General features: G+C 40.9%; 2 protein-coding genes across 5 annotated transcripts in view; both read left to right on the top strand.

Annotated features, from left to right (window-relative positions):
* plekhm3 (pleckstrin homology domain containing, family M, member 3) overlaps positions 1-10,217 on the top strand; it is a 34,068-nt gene extending 23,851 nt beyond the window's left edge. For 3 of the 4 annotated variants that reach the window (XM_079464203.1, XM_079464204.1, XM_079464205.1), the window contains 2 exons: positions 4,458-4,615; positions 7,189-10,217. In XM_079464203.1, coding sequence (XP_079320329.1) covers positions 4,458-4,615; positions 7,189-7,360 — 330 coding nt within the window. In that variant the 3' untranslated portion in view covers positions 7,361-10,217. The remainder of the gene's footprint in view (positions 1-4,457; positions 4,616-7,188) is intronic. The other variant, XM_079464206.1, reaches the window with a different exon arrangement.
* A 4,516-nt stretch (positions 10,218-14,733) lies between these two features.
* On the top strand, positions 14,734-18,788 carry fzd5 (frizzled class receptor 5). The gene is made up of 3 exons (XM_079465031.1): positions 14,734-15,245; positions 15,379-15,493; positions 15,617-18,788. The coding sequence occupies exons 2-3, from the start codon at positions 15,474-15,476 to the stop codon at positions 17,385-17,387; spliced, it is 1,791 nt and encodes a 596-aa protein (XP_079321157.1). The 5' UTR covers positions 14,734-15,245; positions 15,379-15,473; the 3' UTR covers positions 17,388-18,788.
* Positions 18,789-18,884: the final 96 nt, after the last annotated feature.

Raw genomic sequence — 18,884 nt, 5'->3', positions numbered from 1 at the left:
GTATATTGCTATGATAAAAAATGTGTCTTTCCATGTATGTATATATATATGTATATACGTACGTATGTATATATGTTAGTAAATCTTATTTTGTATGCTTCAATTAGATCGAAATAGAAAAGTAATTGAGAAACATGGAATACATTGTTCTCAGGATAGAAACAAATAATCTGATTATCATCTTCATATTAAGGAGAAGAAAGAATTGCTAATATTATAAAACTAATATTCATTGTTTTATACATCCTTATGTTCTGCTGTAAGACGTAAAGTATGTAACTGTATTTCGCTTTTATTGTTCTTCCTCCCCTTTCGTTCTCTCTCTCCTCCTACCCCCTGCTGATTTTTTTGTCACTCTTCTGTTACTCTCAGAACATATTTTCTCCTGTCCCACAACCCCACTCCCTTCGGTCTCCTGGTGTGAGGCTGGAGTCCGTTTACTCGCTCTCTCTCTACCCGGTGTCCCCCCCCCACTCAGCTAACTAATTGCTGCCATTCAGGAGCAACAGGCAGAAGAACAAAGCGTAACAGTCCTCCCTCTGCTTCTGTTCCCTTCTATTCTTCTCTAACATCCCATCGCCTGACAACACCTTACTGTCCTTCTTTACATTTCTACATTCTCTTCTGCAATACTGCAAGTGATGTGCTGCTTTCTCTGTTTAATTTCAACAAATAGCATTAGTTGGGAAAATTTGGCACCTACATGCATCTTTTCCTACTTTCGCCACTCCTTGTGGAGTTTTCATTCATTGCATTTGTTGGAAAGCCTTTATACTCTCCCCCACTGCTTCAAACCCTTATTCATTGCTTCTGTGAGGCCCAAATTTGAGGCATTTCCCATTCACATCACATCGCTGTCTCTTTCAGCCTCTTAATTGGCTTACCTTATTAAGGAGCCATTTTCTTTTAGTGTTGCTACTTAATACCAGGTCCTCTGCCTCTGGAATGCTCTGCCTTCGTGTAGAGGTCACCGAATGCTGAACTATCTCTAAGCAAGCCTCCAAGCACCATAGACCAAAACCAAATGCTCTTGCCTATTCACTTTTAACAATTAAACCAGGGTTTTGGCTGTGTTCTTTTATGAAAAATGACCTCATTGACCATATTTGTTTGCGTAAGGCTCGCCCAGAAGCCATCTTTGTTTGGCCACTGTGTTTTGTTTGATGTGGCTTTTTAAAGAGTTAAACAATTTTCAAAGAGGCCCAACCTGACCCACACGTAGAGCATTATATAAATGCTACTGTAATTGTATTGTATCTATTGTGTCAAAGTCAATCGCAGCAGTCTCCCCAGCGGTTTGCAAGAATTAAACGCGTAAGGATTTACATGTTTTGGAGAAATGTGCACGATCTTGTGGCAGTAACTCTTTTATAAGGGTGGTTAAAGGGACACTTCACCAAAAAAGGACATTTCTATCTTCATTTACTCACCTTCTTTGTCTCAGAACTGTATAAATTACTTTGTTCAGATGAACGCAAAGAAAGATATTTGGATGAATGTTAGCAATTTTCAGTTCTGGAACATCACTGACTAACATAGTTGGAAAAATGAAATGGTAGTCAAATACCCCAGAACGGGTGCACCTGGATTCTTCAATATATCAAAATGTGTGTTCGATAAAGCATATATATATTTAAAATATTTATTTTCCTTCTATGGTAGTGGATAATGTCCCAGAACTGAAAATTACTGAAAAAACAAACTGAGGGTGAGAAAATGAACTTTCATTCAGAATTTTCATTTTTGGAAATTCCCTTTTAATTCATTTCAAAACCCTTGTTTCTTTATCCATGTACGGGATAAATCCTCATACCATGTCCCTCGTGTCCACCTCACGCGATACCCTGGTGGTGGACCCTCTCTCTTCTTTACACGCTAGTTTTAATCCTGTTTTGCAAGGTCTTGGCATGAACAGTGTTATCCAAACAGAGCTCACACTCTTATTATCTGTCTAATCTGGGCCCTTTCTCTGCCGTTTAATGGAGCGGGTGAGGACATTAAGACCAGGGCTGAGGAGGGGATGAAGAAGTAGGCACTAAACTGTGGTTTTAGGGGATTAAGCTGCTGACGACAAAGCATAGGCAAGACAGGAGGAAGGTGGGGGATTTGGGGGGTGGTGGTGATTTGGCGGACATCACCCATGCCCCTCGTAACAAGGATAGAGATGCTGATTTGAGTTCATGGTGATAGAGGATAGTTTAGGAAAGGATATATGTGGGGGATAAAAGACCTCAAATAATGCAAAGACAAGTTAATATTCTCTTTTAAGTAATACAATTGAAAGATATGTATTGTGAAAAAAATGTAAAGAAATTATGTGAAACCCTGAATTTTTATCAGTCGTCCTGTAAGTCTTTCATTTGGAACGGATGTGTGTCTTACGCTACGGTTTAAAAATGATTTTGAATCAATGACTTGGACCGAATAATAAAGAAAAAGTTGCCAATAAAAGCACGGAAGTGATGGGAACACATTGAATAATACTGATAAAGGATCCGTAAGACCTTTTAAAGCTGGTTGATAAATTGCAAAAAGCCAAAGTGAGACTATATTCTTTATTACAGTAGTTTGCATCTATTTAGAATTTTTTTTATCATAATTCAGTATTTGAGCTGTTTCATACTTTCCATAGTCCATATATTGTAGAATAATAGCAAAAAAAGTATGATTAAATGACTTTAAACTGAGAGAAAGTATAAAAGGTAGGTGTGAAATACAGCTACTCTAAACTCGGCTCATTTAATATTAATAATTGCATTTCAGCTTCTGGTTCTCTCAAACACCTCACTTTTCATACATAAATTCACACTTCGAATTCATTGTCAGTAACTCTGTTTAACAGCCCTCAAGCTCTCTCAGTAAAGCTTTCTCCCATCAAGCCTGGTGTAAGTGAACTCTCTGTATCTCAGCGGCCCTTCTAAATTATTAAAACGTTTAATTACTCCCCCCGCCAGCATTGATCAAGAGGGGTATATATCATCTTTACCCCGGGACGCTTTGATTGGTGGCTTGCAACGTTTCCTTAATGCCTCGCTATATTACTCTCCCGCATGGGAAAAGTCAGGTTATTGCCTCCAGGTTCAGTCAGCCTGGCCGGTGAAAAACAGGGATGTCTGAACTGAAAGCTTTTTGATGGATGGATAGTTGAGGGCTCTCTTGTTGCCTATGCTGAGAAAGCTTGCCAACAGTATCACCTCTGTGTTTATTGGGCAGTGACAGTGACTGCTTTATAGCGTTGTGGGTTTTTGGTTATACTGGTGTTGTATTCCGAGCTCTGTTGGAAGGGGAAATATAATTCCAGTTTATTCCAGTCGCTTAAGAGAACAGTTTATTTAAACAACAAAAAAGAAAAATTCATCATCATTTACTTACCCTTGTGTCATTCCAAACCTTTATTAATTGACTTCCATTGCATAAACCATTTCTCAAAAGTAAGTCGTACAGGTTGTGAACAACATTAGGTTGAATAATTTCCTATTCTTTTAATACAGCTTCAGTGCATTTGTGTCACAGACTTGAGACTTCGCAGATCCTCCGGTCACAGTGTCTTTATGCGTAGACTCCCCTTCCCACACAAACCTTCCCCCTTCCACCCCATTCTCCTTGCTCATGCTGCGCATGTGTGCGTGCACGCGCGTCTTTCGTGGGAGACTGTGGTGGTCCCTCCTTTATTGTCTCTTCCCCCTGGCCCTCCCGTCCCACCCTCGCAAGCTCTCCTTCACTGTCCCCTCTTCTCCTCCACCATTCTTTGGTCGGCTCCTTGTGGAAGGGCTGAAGAATGCTGGCAGGCCCTTTAATTGGTCCGCCGCAGTGCTGCCAGGTGTAGCCACTTGTCTCTGCCCCCTTGGTGAATATGCACTGGAAGTCTAGGCCCCTTCCCCTGTCTCATTCAGCTGCCTACAATACGCCTTCTTCAGCAGCCCACTTTCAAAGACCATGCCGGTTTTTAACTACTCTGCCCGATAAATGGCATTCACATATTATTTTTTACAAACAGTCTCCCGAAAGGAATTACCCCACCCTCGATCCATCGCCATCCCCCCACTCTCGAAGCATTCATTAGGTTTCATTCCTGATTCCTCGTGTGCTGTCTTTTTTTTCTTGTTTTGTTCTCCCATTTAACGCTTGAAGTGTTTGTCCAGTTGCTAAAACTCTCAGATGGACATGTAACTGTTAACAGGATTACCGTCCGTTGAATAATAGAGGTTTCTTATTTTTGACTCCAGCTGCTTTTTTATGTCAAACTTATGTGATAGCGGATTCACAAGAGTCACGTTTGAAAACTTCAATATTCCCAAAGTTCCTCCTCCATGGCTTTCCATCTTATGTTTTCCAGCTACAAGACTGCTCTGAATTCTGTTTAACACATTTTATCATACTTCAATCTGTTACGCAGATTTGCCCCACGGTAAGAGTTGTAGGTAACTGTATAACTTTGATCTTTTTCTTTCCTGTAGGTTATAGATGGAAAGCTTTCTCCCTTCCTCTCGAAGGTAATCAAGTTTGCCAGCTCTCACGTGTACAGCTGCAGTCTGTGTCGAGAGAAGGGCTTCATCTGTGAGCTGTGCCACAACAGCCAGGTCATCTATCCCTTCCAGGAGAACGCCACCAAAAGGTTAGACCTACAGTCACCGTTCATCTTTAACCTCGAAGGTCTAGAAAGGTGTGAATGCTGCATGCTGCGGTCACCAAAAGTATTGGCAAAAAATGTATACATTTCATTGTACTTGATGACAAAATCAAAGTCAGTTTGAACCAGATGGATAGCGTTTGATTAAATATCATAAATGCATTAAATATCATCTTCATCACTAATGATGATAATGGTGTTGTTGATCTCACAGCTCTGTACCGAACGGTCAGCTCATATCTGATGATTGTCCTTTCCTTTCTTATGTCAGTCACACCCAGCAGGCAGTGAATTGAAGGCGTGTGAGGTATAATGGAGCATAGGTCAGTGTGTGTTAGAGGACAGTTAATCCCTCCAGCATCTTTAAGCAGGCTCCGATTATGGCTGGCAGCTGATAAACTTCTGTGCATTTCACACCAGACAAGAATTTCTTCACCTCACTGTGTAGTAAAGAGCTGTTAGGTGACCAGATGCAAGTATTTAAACATAGCACCTCACTCAGGGCTGTGGAAAACTGATAAAGCCTGAATGACTGTTGGTTGATCTGAGATTAAAGCATTTAAATTGGATCGGGACCTTTGTTAAACTTTGATGTTAAAATGATTAACCTAGATATTCTGGGGGATAACAGACCCGGGGAATGTCGCAACGGACCAATCAGAATCAAGTATTTCAGAAAGTTAATAATTATGTTTAACATTAATGTATAACAAGTCTTAAAGACACCATGGAACGGAAGTTGTAATTTTTCAAAATTGTGACCCTGGACCACAAAACCAGTCATACGTAGCATGGGTATATTTGTAGCAATAGCCAATAATACATTAAATGGTGAAAATTATAGATTTTCCTTTTATGCCAGGAGTCATTAGGATATTAAGTAAAGATCATGTTCCATGAAGATTTTTTGTAAATTTCCCTTTCATTCCAATTTTTTTGTGAATGGAAAATAATGTCACAAATGTCAGAAAACACCTACAAACTTGTCGCTGAATTACCCACTCAAGCTTAGAATTTTCGCTTTCTGGTTCATCTACTCTCCACAACATCATTACAGCGGCAAGCCAATAGAGAATGTTAAAACAAACCTGCTTCTTCATAGCAACGACCTGCTACAGCGCCTCTGATTTACAACTTTCAACGAGATTTTCTCAGTATTTAGATTTCTTTTGCACCCTCAGATTCCAGATTTTCAAATAGTTGTACTTCGGCCAAATATTGTCCTATCCTAACAAGCCATACACCAATAGAATGCATTCAGTTTTCAGATGATGTATAAATCACAAAATGTACCTTTATGACTGGTTTTGTTGTCCAGGGTCACAATTGTGACAAATCTGAGTGCAACAAATTGTGGATTGAGGTATTAGGTGGGGCTTGATTTTGTTCTATGGGAATTAATTGCATTGTTGGAAGCCATGCAAATGGACAGTCAGAAGCACAGGCGAAGATATATGTCATGCAGAGAAGAGATTTCATTTGAGGGGGACATGAATTTAAAATAATAATAATGACATGCATGGATTAATCCATTATACAATGCAACATTCTATTGAAAAACAAATTGATTTCATGGTGACTTTAAATATTATTAACAGTAAAACACAACGTGAATGAGATGAGTGATGGAGAATTGCTTTGGGGCTAGTGACAAATATCGTATCTCTGTTATGTGTGTGCTTTAACATGTTTAAACTACAAACAATTGAGGTTAATTTTGAATTATTATTATTATTATTAGCCCTAGTATCTACACATTTGGATTCAATGATATAGATATGTTAGTCCAGCTGGATCCAGGTGTTATATTAACCGCTTTACTGTTCGGCCTGTTTAGCTTATCCAGAATGTTATGGGTGTGTTTGTGTGCGTTTGCTTTTGTATCTGTAACCAACACATGCTAGCGTGCAGCCATAAGTGCTAAAGTTGTTTCCACGCCCCAGTGTAAATCCATAAATTCCACAAACCACCACCACACCTCACAGATGAGCAAGTACCATAACTGTATGGCTTTTAGACCTGAAAACATTGGAAAGTATTATTTATTTATGGAGGCAGATTTCAAATAGACTTTCCGTGGTCTCAGCTACTATTCATGGCGCGTATTAAATTTCTCCTGTAGCGTGTGTTTATGTGTAGTAAAGATGAGTTTGAGTAACGTTATATATTGTTTTTAATGGTGCCTGTATGCAAAGTGTACTATTTTAAGAAATTGACCACCAGGAGTAACTTTGAACAGTATAGCCACACCTCTTGGCCAGAAGTGAACTCGGAATTTAGTTTGGGCTTGGCAGTCCAAAAACTACCGCCCATGTTGGTTTAGAGAAAGAGGAAATTTCTGTTTATAGAAACATCTAATTGTTCTAGTACAGAATGAGTCTGTATATTATATATTTTTGTGTTATATTTATATCTGTCAGCCAGTGCTGTTTTTTACTCAACCTATCTGTACTTTTTTCTAAATCTGGTGTCGCTTCACTTTTATTTATGCATTTACAATGCATCCAAAACTCATTTTTTTTAAATGTCTTGACTATTTGATATTCTTCGTTTCTCAGGTGTGAGGGCTGCAGTGCCGTCTTCCACGCCGAGTGCCGAATGCGAGCCCAGCCGTGCCCACGCTGTGTGCGCAGAGAGCTGCACAAGAAACCGGCGTCGTTCTGGAGGAGGCACGGCCCTCACGGCAGCCCGGACGATGAAGTGCTGGGCTGCTTTGAGCTGGACACCTGAGATGGTTCACGAAGAGCACTGCAGCTCTCTGAAGGAGCCCAATACACTAATAAAGTGCCGCTGTGCTTGTGCGCGTATCCGTGAAAAACAAGACTCTGCGGTCTCCTGGTGGAAGTGCTCAGTGACAGAGACACAGCAATGTTTTTCTTTTTTACTTTCTCTCTCACCTGAGAGAGATGGACGCAGAAACAATAATTCAGCTCCGGAAGAGCAGAGGCTTCATAATGATACCAATTTACCCTTCCCTTTCATCTACCAAATGACAGCAGGGGCCAACCGACAAATACAGGCGAAGTACGCTAGCACACTCGCACGTAAACACGCTCGCTGACAGATGTAAAATAATGCACTTTGTGGCAGACTCACAATCCAAGAGCGATGATTCAAACCAATTTTTGGACACACATAGAGCTTCTAATCCATTAATGGTTCTGACAAAATGAACGCTGCGAGGTGGACGTCTGGCTGTTGCATTTGGGTTTCTTCCGTGTTGGAGTTAACCTAGGATGCTGAAGTTCTCAACGTTTGAAGATAAACATCCTTAGAAACGAAATATCATCTGCTTAACTACCTGGGAGGGGTACATCTGCTTTCCTGTTCAAACTATACGCTCCCTTTCACATGATCTCATTCTTGCACTTTTACGTTTTATGAAGGAAAAAACAGATTCTCGTGTTGAGGGGTAACCTGGACACGGCTTAAGCTGTTTCACTGTCAATTATATTCTTTTTATGATCAGTGTTTTGCACTTTAGGTTACAGTATGTCACCATATGTTTTTAACTGATGTCACATTCAGCATGACTGATGATTCGAAGCACGGTGTAGCGGGATATAGGGTTGGTGTTTTTTTTCCCGTCCAGCTGGAGTCGGAGAGTTGCGCGAGTGTTTATCAACACTCAGTGGCCCTGCCTATGAGCAGCAGAAACATGGTGTTCTTGATAACCGCCTATACTATGATTACAAACTATCCTTAGCCACCAAGCCCCAAAATTACAGTCCAGAGTTCTCTGGCATGGTTTAGTATTGGTAAGGTCCTTTTAACAAGAACTGTAAAGCAAACCCGACATGGACAAGCTCATAATTCAAGTCGTCCAGCTGACCTCTCCAAGTTGACAAGAATTGGCAATAATCACTTCTTTTGCTCTTGCTGCCTTATTTTATGTCCTGCTATTGATGTTCAGGTCTGTTATTCTCCAAAGAAACCAAATGTGAACAGGTTACAGATTTTTTTTTATGTCTGGCCATTTCCATCGCCCACATGTATTCATCCGACTGACATTTTAATTCGCTTTTTGTTACACTTAAAATCCCTATTATATTTAATTCGTTACTTTTTAGATCTTGGATCTGTTAGATCACCTTACCAGCACACCTAGGCTACAAATTTAAAGCACTTAGAAGTGGTGGACAATTGCTTCAAGTTGCTCACAACATGGACCTTTAGCTCAGATTTAGATCTTTCTGACCAACAGTTGTGGCTTCTTAAAGGAACTGTTAACCCAAAAAAGAAAATTCTGTCTTCTCTTACTCATCCTCAAGTTGATGCAAATCTGTATAAATGTATATGTTCTGATGAACACAGAGAAAGATATTTGGGAAAATGCTTGTAACCAAACAGGTCTTGGCCACCATTGACTACCAAAATTGCTTTACAGATTTCTTTGTTCTGCTGTACACAAAAAAAAAGATATTTTGAAGATACATTGTAATTCTTCCTACTATGGTAGTCATTGGTGGCCCAGAACAGTTTGCTAACCATGCTTCCTCTGAATATCTTTATCTGTGTTCATCGAAACAAATACATTTATACAGATTTAGAACAACTCAAGGGTGAGTAAATTCTGAAAGCTTTTTATTTTGGGGTAAACTGTACCTTTGAGAGCATGAAAGTGGGACTAGGTCAACTTTAACGTACATATCATTTGTTACAGTGTACATTTTTATGTTAATTTTTTTTTACCTTGTGTGTTACTTTGAGACATTTGTACTAAGAATACTTAAAGTTTGAATGAATACATTCTTAGTTTAGATGTGTTTAGAGATGGATGAATGATTGGTAGTTGTTCAGAATGTATTTATTAGTCTGTCTCTTGGCCTGTCTAAAATTGAAAGCCAATGCGTAAGCCTGTTGATGTTCTTCTGTTAGCAAGCTATAGTCATTCAGTTTGTGAGAGGAAAATGTTTCAGTATTTAATCTAATCAGGATATCAGGCTATAGAAGATATCATAATGTAATCGCTTGTTTTGTTTTTAAAGGCGAACACCTTTACTTACCTTGCTAAAAAATGGAATCACCCCAGACTGTGGGTCCTGGAATCTGGCAGTCTCTTGTTTTCCCATGAGAGATCTTGTCATTTTCTTTTCGAGGCTTGAACTGCATCATGTTTTACGGTTTCTGAGGAAACAATGAAACTGTAGGATTAAATAGTGTATTTGAAATCTGTTAGCTTTGTGAGTTTGGTGTATTATGGTTTTATCACTTGCAATATCTGACACTGAATCAGGGACTCTTATCACTGGAAAAGGTCATGAGGATTGAGCAAAAGGATCTGAATTTAATTTATTGTTTTGTTTTTGTCATTTCTGTACACCAAATTTGTGTTTGTTTTCATGTTTTTGCTAAGGTATTTTACATTTTTTCAGCCATCATGTTGATCTCTGTTGTATATTTGTGTCATCAGGTTTTTGTTTCATTGGTATTTATTGTATTTCTATTCAGTTTCTGGATTGCGCCCTGTAAACTCGCCACTATAGACAACCTGTTATGCAACTACAGACAATTGTTTTCAGTAATGTTGCAGGTTCCTTGTTTTTTTACCACTGATGCCAATAAAATAAATTACTTCACACATTCTAACATTTGGTATGTTTGATCACTTATTAAATAATCTGAATTGACTCCATGGATTCTTTTCCTGATCAGAATCCAAGGTGAGTTTCTGGACCTGCTAGAAGTGGAAGAAATGCATCACGCCGTGACTGTGGTCATGGTGTTGCCTTTTGGGTCCGGGTGCAGCAGAGCAGGTCCAGGTGCTGACTCATGAGCTAATCCCAAATTAAAAACCACATGCTTGTATGTGCTTCTGTCTGGAGTTACACCAACAACCACTGGACCTGTTATAGACCACAGCATGAGGCTTCTAATTTTTGCTAAACTGATGCATTGTGGTCCCGATTTAACTGCACCACATATAAACATTTGAAATTCTGTCGAGTGATATCATGGTTTTACTGAGAACAGTAACCATGGCAGTGTATTTTCTTGAGGGGATATTAAATATTTGGCCAACATTCAATGTGGCCTTGTAGTCAGAGTCCATGTTGAAAAACCTGGAAATAAAGTTTTGGGATTGGAAAAATGTTAAAACAATAAAATGTTAAGATGAAAGGTTCTAACTTATACGACTGACTAAAGAAGATATTTTGAAAAACATTGGTAACCAAACAATATTTAACCTGTTGACTTCCATTGTATGGACACAAAACCACAGAGACATTTCTTAAAATATCTTCTTTTGTGTTCCACAGAAAAATTGTGGACAAATTACTTACAAAATAAGAAGTTAAAAAATTCAAGATTCTAACTTTTTCACTGAGCTTTTAATTCCTATTAACAATAAAACTGTACTTTATTATTCAGTTACTTACACTATACAGTTTACACTATTAATTGCATTTTCATTTATGGTTTTAGACTTTTTAACATGCAGGAAAAAAGAACCAGACTAGTTAAACACGGTCTGACAAACCTCCCCAAATTCTTAACTGACTGATGCCTGGGTAAAGCTAATGGTCGGCCACCCCAGACGCTTCCTCCCTGGTTTACTTTTTCAACACTTCCCTCATGTTTTTTCTCCTCCCCTCCCATTTTCTTCTCTTGAAAGAGAGCAGTAATTTGTCCTGGCCTTAGTGCGCTCCAAAGCCTTTCTCTGACAGAGAATAATCCACCAGGATCTAGCCACTGCTGATGGGCCGGAACATGCCAAGTCTCCTCTTTGTGTGTGTTTTTGTGCGGATGTGTTTGTTCACTAACTCTTAAAGCTGGTTTTCGAGCATGAGCTTAAAATCGAGGCGTCCTGCTGATCCCAAACTCCATTATGGTCTTAATGTGTGTGACAGCTCGTTGTCAAAGATTACTTTAAAAAGGTGTTTTCACACATATCTGGACTTGCTGTGTCCTTGTTTGGAACGGTGAAGATTTTCTTGCCAGGAAGATGTGTTTTTGAGGATCTGTGGGATTGATTTTTGTCGGTTTTTTTCGTTTTCGTTTTTGTTTGCACACAAAGAACTGATAAATTATGTTTAGAGTTTATCTAATAAATAAACCTGCTGCTTTGTGTAAAGTCTTGACCATTAAAATAAATCCATTCCACCGTTCCATGGTTGTCACAGTATGAGACTTCTTCACTACGTTCCTTCACATCCAATACAGGAGTCTCAGGAGTGGGAGGGTATATTTGCTAGTTATGTTATGCACATGAGGATATCTGTTGTTTTTGCGGGGCCGTGTGAATGTGTTTGTGTACGAGCTGCTTGTGCGCGGTCCAACTCATTTGCCCGTGATTTGTATTGAGGAGTGGGCAAATTGAACCTGAGTGTTGGTCAGGCTTAATTGTCATCGCCAATTAGTGCATTGTTGAAAGGCACAATGGCTCCAATGTAGCGAAGGGAACGTTCTCCTTTGTGCTTCTCCAGTGGCCCACAGGCCAGTCAAGACTCATTTAGGGCTCTGACAACACAGGGCCAGAAATGCCATGAAAAAAGACAACAAAAGGGCGGTTTAAGGAGAAAAAGACGAAGGCAGAATAGAGCGCCGGAGACAATAGTGACATGGGATGGAACGCTAGGGTCTGCTTCTCATGTAAAGGGGTTAGAATGTCGGCTTCAATCTTCCCAGTACACGTAAGAACAGTGGTCTTCTAACGTGCACCTGCTGCACAAAGACAAGTTACTCAACGTCCATTTACAATGTCAGATGGGATACGTGTGCATTGATGTGTGTATTTGAGGCGCATTTGAGGCTCATAAATCACATTATGAGTCACATACAAAAAATGACATTGTAAATAGCTTTGTTTGGTTTTACACGGAAGAAGATATTAAGCAGCGTCTCGTATCTTGTCATCTGTCTCTACAATTGTAATTCTTCCTACTATGTTAGTCAATGGTGGCCAAGAACTGTTTGGTTACAAGCATTCTTTGAAATATCTTTCTCCGTGTTTATCAGAATAAAGAAATCTGTACAATGTCGAACAACTAGAGGGTGATAAAATGATGACAGAATGTTTATTTTTGGGCAAACTGACACTTTAATGTATTGAACTGCACCTATGGTTACTCTGAAAGGACTCCTGACATCATACACTTCCATTAAAAATGACATTTGTTTTAAAAAACGTAATTGCATAAATGCAGCAGAAAAAAACAATTCCATCTAAAGCAGCTCCAGGTCCATTCACTATCTGCACTCCTCCAACCACACAAAAGCAGCGTCTCGTATCTTGTCATCTGTCTGTGACCGAGACAAGAAAAGCAAAGCAAATCAAGAACATAAAAGCTAATTTAGTCAGATTACATCACACATTATTGTGAATGAATTGTTGTCCGTCCTCACGCAGACAGAGAGTCATGTATCAGATAAAGGCATGCGCGCAGACATGTGTTCAAGCTTGCAGGACAAGACAGGGAAAACCAACCACCATGGTATGTTTTCATGCCCATGAGACATTACAGAACCACACCTCATCAACATCATTTAACTGAATCACTCCACAAGGACAGCAACGCTCCACTGCTCAAGTAAAGCAAACCCAAGCTCACCTTATCTAGAGCATGACTGAGACTTATTTCAATCGCACCATTTTAATGTTATTGCCATTGGAACAGGGAAGCATTTTTATTTAGCGTTACATTGGATACTTATTAGTTTGTACACTAGTCTACGGGGCCTCATTTCCATGGACGCAGTATATAAACAGGAAGCTGGTGGTGATTACCTCAAGATGGGGTTCAGGAGTTAATGTGTGACATTGTGCATAGGTAACCAATAAACAGGTGCACAAATGTCTGGCATGATTGATTTGGTTACCATAGCCACAATCAAACATCTCGAGCGTTACAATGTACGCACATTTATGGCCGCGCGTGTCTCAATGATTGATTCCTGAGCTAGTCTTTGGCATGTAGACTTTCTGTTTACTCGTGTCTTCTATTCAAACGTGCTGTTAGCCAACGTAACCAAAGTGTTATTGAGCAGTAGAAATACCCGATGGAGCCGCCTGATCGTTCACTTACGCACTTACATACACACCCTGGAAGACCTTTGGACCTTAGAAATCTGTGAGATTACATACTGAATCAACAACGAGAAAGAGAAGAGAGAGGTAACCCTCCTTAGAGAATTTCAAAGAATTCCAAGGTCTACCTGTGTGAATACTTGGGCAGAGGACTTTAGATAGTGGAAATGCAATTGCATCAGGATGGAAAATGATGCTTGCCCCAACAGCCAAAAAACTAAATTAAATCAAATTAAGTCAAATAAATCAATTAATTCAATTACTAATACAAATAAAACAAATTAATATATCAATAAATATAATTTAATGAATAGAAAAATTCTAAAACATATTTGATAAAATATCATACAATTCACAGTTGAAACATACATACTGTTACTGCACGAGCGGACATTTAATCGAAGGGTTCCTGCACACAAACAGCTCTAGAGGTGATGTAATGCCGTGCCATTTATGCTTATTCTAAACCCTGTGTCGTTTTTTTATGGGATGTATTCCCAACATCACAATAACGCACACAACCTCTGAACTCCAGTGCATCATAGCAGTACCAGTGTGGCAGGTTGCTCCTCTTGCTCGCTTTCTTTGTCATGTTAAGGCATGAGTGATTAAGCCTGAGTTAGGAGTCATTATGTGAATGTTTGCACAGCTCCGTCTGTATTGAATGGGCCCAGTGGGTAAACAACACAGAAGTAATACAGGATACACTTGCACAAGACATTCAAGGCCTTTTCATAGTCACACACACACACACACATTCAACAGATCCCCTCGGATGTCCTCCGACTACCGACTCATTTTATAAGCTCATGCAGTTTAACAATCACCTTTTCCTCGACCCTCCCTTCATGACTATTTAAAAGCTCGGTTTCATACAATACGATGACACCTGTTGCACAAACATGCCATTTTCAATACGGCAGATGCGAAAGTAATACCGAGCACGGATGGAAGGCGATGGACGGAGCGGGCTGTCGGTGGCCTCTGGTGAAAGGGGCGTGGCGTGTAAAGTTGTGGGCGTGTCGATGCGGGTGGAGTATTTTCACTCTACTGAACCTCTGAGTGAATTATTACTGGCTGTGCGGCACGCAGGAGGCAGCTCACCGCTCGAACTCTGCAGATATCTGTGGTTTATGATGGAAAAGAGTTTAATTTGGAATTGTGGGGTTTATGGATCATAAAGTGGGGGGAAAGAACTCCGGAGGACTGTTAGGACGCGCATTAAAGGTAACGTGGCAGGCAGCACCTGAAACCTGTTGCGTTCAATTCTGACGCGTGAGGTGATTTTATTTTGCAGGGTTTATTATGCCTGGAAATTAATTTGCCTTTTTGTGCGTCGGGGTTTTATTTTTTTCCTGATATTTTCGTCGCTCATTTTGTGCTTTTGGGGGTTTTTTGGTTGTGAGTCGTAACCTTTCGAGGGATCATCGGATGCGTTCACCTGCGACAGGAATGTAAGTCGAAGGGAAACTGACGCTTGAAGTGTTACTTCTTTACAAAAAATCTGCGGGAAATGAACTTTCGGCCTTTACACGTATACTCGGTGAATGATTGATCGAGCATTCAGTCCACGGATGCATTTTTAGGGTAAGTTTAGACTTTTATTTCTACTCATGACTTTTATTTCTCTGTGAGGGAGGAGTGGAAAATTGCTCAATTTATAACAAAGCAAGCGGATTATTGTTTCGCTTCACTAAAGTTGCTCTTTAACTCGTTTCAGGCCGTTTTTGAAATGCACTCGCACAGTTGGAAGAAAGTGCGCTCGAGGTCTGGAATGAAACTTCACCGTGATTTACAACCTTGTGGACCGCGGACATGCTGCTGGAGCTATTAAGGTTTCCTTTTGGGATTTCTTCTTTCCGAAAAGCAGCAATAAATTAAAAAACGACAAAAAAGAAGAAAGAGGAAAAAGCCGAGCTGAGAAAATACTCGAGAATTGAAATGCATCTTTTTTTCAGTATGAGGAAACCTGCAGACAAGCCTCATTTCCCCGTGGCGACGTCGGGGATGCACCTGGTTGGATTTTACCTGCATTTTCTCCTCTTGTCTCGGTTCTGTGATGCTGCCTCTAAGGATATAGTGTGTGAGGCCATCACGGTCCCCATGTGCAAAGGCATCGGTTACAACCTCACGTACATGCCCAACCAATTCAATCATGACACCCAAGAGGAAGTCGGCCTGGAAGTGCACCAGTTCTGGCCGCTCGTCCGCATCCGTTGCTCCCCTGACTTGCTTTTCTTCCTCTGCAGCATGTACACTCCCATTTGTCTCCAGGACTATAAAAAGCCCCTGCCGCCGTGCAGATCCGTGTGTGAGAGAGCCAAGAGGGGCTGCTCTCCTCTCATGATCCAGTATGGGTTCGAGTGGCCAGAGCGGATGAGTTGTGAGCAGCTGCCCATGCTGGGCGATACCGATCGGCTGTGTATGGACCGCAACAGCAGCGAGACCACGACTCTATCGCCTCCCTTCCCCAAACCCACCCCTAAGGAAACGCAGAGGCACAAAGCCACTGCCAAATCAGCTTCGCCCCAGAAATGTGACCGTGAGTGCCGGTGCAGAGACCCCCTGGTGCCCATCAAAAAAGAAGCGCATCTTCTTTATAACCGTGTGCATACGGGCTCTGTGCCCAACTGTGCTTTGCCATGCCACCAACCTTACTTTTCTTCGGATGAGCGGACATTTACGACCTTTTGGATAGGCCTGTGGTCGGTGCTGTGCTTCGTCTCCACGTTCACCACCGTTGCCACTTTTCTTATAGACATGGAGCGTTTCAAATATCCAGAGAGGCCTATTATCTTTCTGGCTGCTTGTTATCTGTTTGTGTCGCTGGGGTATATCATACGACTGCTTGCGGGCCATGAGCGGGTGGCTTGCGAGGGCTCTGGCGATCAACAGCACATTCTCTACGACACCACGGGTCCGGCGCTTTGCACGCTGGTCTTCCTTCTCATATACTTTTTTGGAATGGCCAGCTCCATCTGGTGGGTGGTGCTGTCTTTTACTTGGTTCCTGGCAGCGGGGATGAAATGGGGAAATGAGGCTATCGCAGGCTACTCGCAGTATTTTCACCTCGCTGCTTGGCTTGTGCCTAGCGTCAAGTCTATTGCTGTACTAGCCTTAAGTTCGGTGGATGGCGACCCTTTGGCGGGCATCTGTTACGTCGGCAACCAGAGCCTGGAAAGCCTGCGTGGCTTTGTGTTGGCCCCTCTTGTGGTTTACCTCTTCACCGGATCGCTCTTCCTGCTCGCCGGCTTCGTTTCGCTGTTCAGAATCCGTAGCGTCATTAAGCAAGGAGGAACTAAGACGGACAAGCTAGAAAAGTTAATGATCCGGATTGGGCTGTTTACAGTCCTTTACACTGTGCCCGCAACTATCGTAGTGGCCTGCCTAGTGTACGAGCAACATTTCAGGCCAGGCTGGGAGCGGGCGCTGGCCTGTTCGTGCCCGTCTGAACGCCAGCGCTTGGACATGGGCCCAGACTATGCAGTCTTCATGCTGAAGTATTTCATGTGTCTGGTGGTAGGCATCACTTCAGGCGTATGGATCTGGTCAGGGAAGACTCTGGAGTCGTGGAGGCGCTTTGTGGCACGTTACGTCCCCTGTAGAACCCGTAAGCTGCCTGTGTTGGCCTCGTCCATGTACAGTGAGGCCAGTAATGGCCTAACGGCCCGAGCCGGAACGGCCCCCACTGGGACCTACCACAAATCAGCCCCATCCTCACACGTTTGAACATTGGCTGGATTGTCCCCATCCTTAATAAATTCTGCAAGCGAGTGACGCATGTAGTGCAGGTCGTGACTCTGAATGAGCAGGTGTCTGTTCGACCTTCCAGTGACATCTCTGCAACTGATGTGATGGACAACACAGTTACACTATGAAGGATTTTTATAGACTCTTGGTTGTTTCATTGTAGTCGAACACTTCTCGTTCATGAATCTAATTCCGAAAGCAGTGAAATTCTACTATACTGTACTAAACAAAAGTGTCACCATCATTTTAGTCATTGTCTGTGGCTTTTAGAGCATGAATTATGGAAAAAAAGATCTGAGATGGTTAATGCTTGAATCAAGTTCTTACTGTTGATGGTGATGTTTTATTTATTTGTTTATTCTTGTAAATATGCGTTTGAAGAACGTTGTGATAATGCAGCTAACAGTCGCTCTGTCGTGTTTGAGACTTTATCAGCATGTGGGTTAGACGTTGTTTTGTGGCATAATTTTAAACGCCATCCTAATATAATTTACAAATGTATTTTATAGGTAAAACGTGAGGCTTGTATGGGTCATCTATGAATGACAGCAACACCTTTTACTGCTTACTGAGCAGGTTAATACAACATGTAAGAAATTGGGAGGAAAATGCGGTAGTCTAGTGTTAAATTCATTACTTACAGTTTATCAATGTCCTTCTTTTCACTGCTAATGGATTGTTGGTTAGCATCTGTTGGGCAGTGTTAAAGGATAGGATGTATCTTGAAGATCAATAAGGCAGTTTAAAGAATATTTAGTTTTATAATCTGAGCTTGACTTCCCTCTTGTGGTCGGTGGTTCAACCTTCACACAAGGTTTAACTGTTACCCAGCAGACACACTAGCTTTGTTGAGAAAAAATGCCAAATATTAAGTTTTCAACACTGTAGAGCATGTGTCTGTTTTGATCTCGATATGTCAAATGCTTATTTGGATTGAATGCTCAAGTTTAAACCTGTTAACCTCTGTTTTTGTATCTGTTTTGAATTATTTTTGGTTTAGAAATAGGTTTTCCACTTTTGAAATTCTTAAATGATCCTAAGCGAACTCTGAGCTCTAGCCAATTTCCTCTGCATCACTTACAGTTATATTGCTCGTGTTTGTGTACAGAATTGTTGGGGTCAATTCAATTGTAAATTAAGAAAAAGACCAGAGTCCGGACTGCAACTTGTACATATTTTGTTTAGTAAAAAATATGAGTGCTACTGTTTTAAAGAGATTTTTAGATATTTATGAAAAGTGTCTTACATGTTTCTTGTTTCTCTTACTGTTAGAGAATAAAAGTGTGCAGCAATCTGTGAACCTGCAAGTTCGATGTTTAGTCAATCATTTATTGTCCTCAATAGTGTCAGGGCTCTTCAGGGGTAAACATTTACACCGCTGTCCCTAAACAGATATTAAGGCCATAAACACATTTTCTTCAGATGACATGTTTTAGCCCTATATATTACAGGGACTAAACACTTTTGGCATTTAAA

The sequence above is a fragment of the Barbatula barbatula genome (assembly GCF_947034865.1).
Source record: "Barbatula barbatula genome assembly, chromosome: 9".
Classification (NCBI taxonomy): Eukaryota; Metazoa; Chordata; class Actinopteri; order Cypriniformes; family Nemacheilidae; genus Barbatula; species Barbatula barbatula.
Note: the sequence above shows the minus strand (reverse complement) of the source record. Positions and strands in the feature narration are given on the sequence as shown.

What these genes read in the sequence shown, in the direction of transcription:
- fzd5 (XM_079465031.1), top strand. Translation starts at nt 15,474, where the DNA reads ATGCTGCTGGAGCTATTAAG. An exon ending in ATGCTGCTGGAGCTATTAAG is followed by an intron (nt 15,494 to 15,616) that starts GTTTCCTTTTGG and finishes TCTTTTTTTCAG; the next exon opens with TATGAGGAAACCTGCAGACA.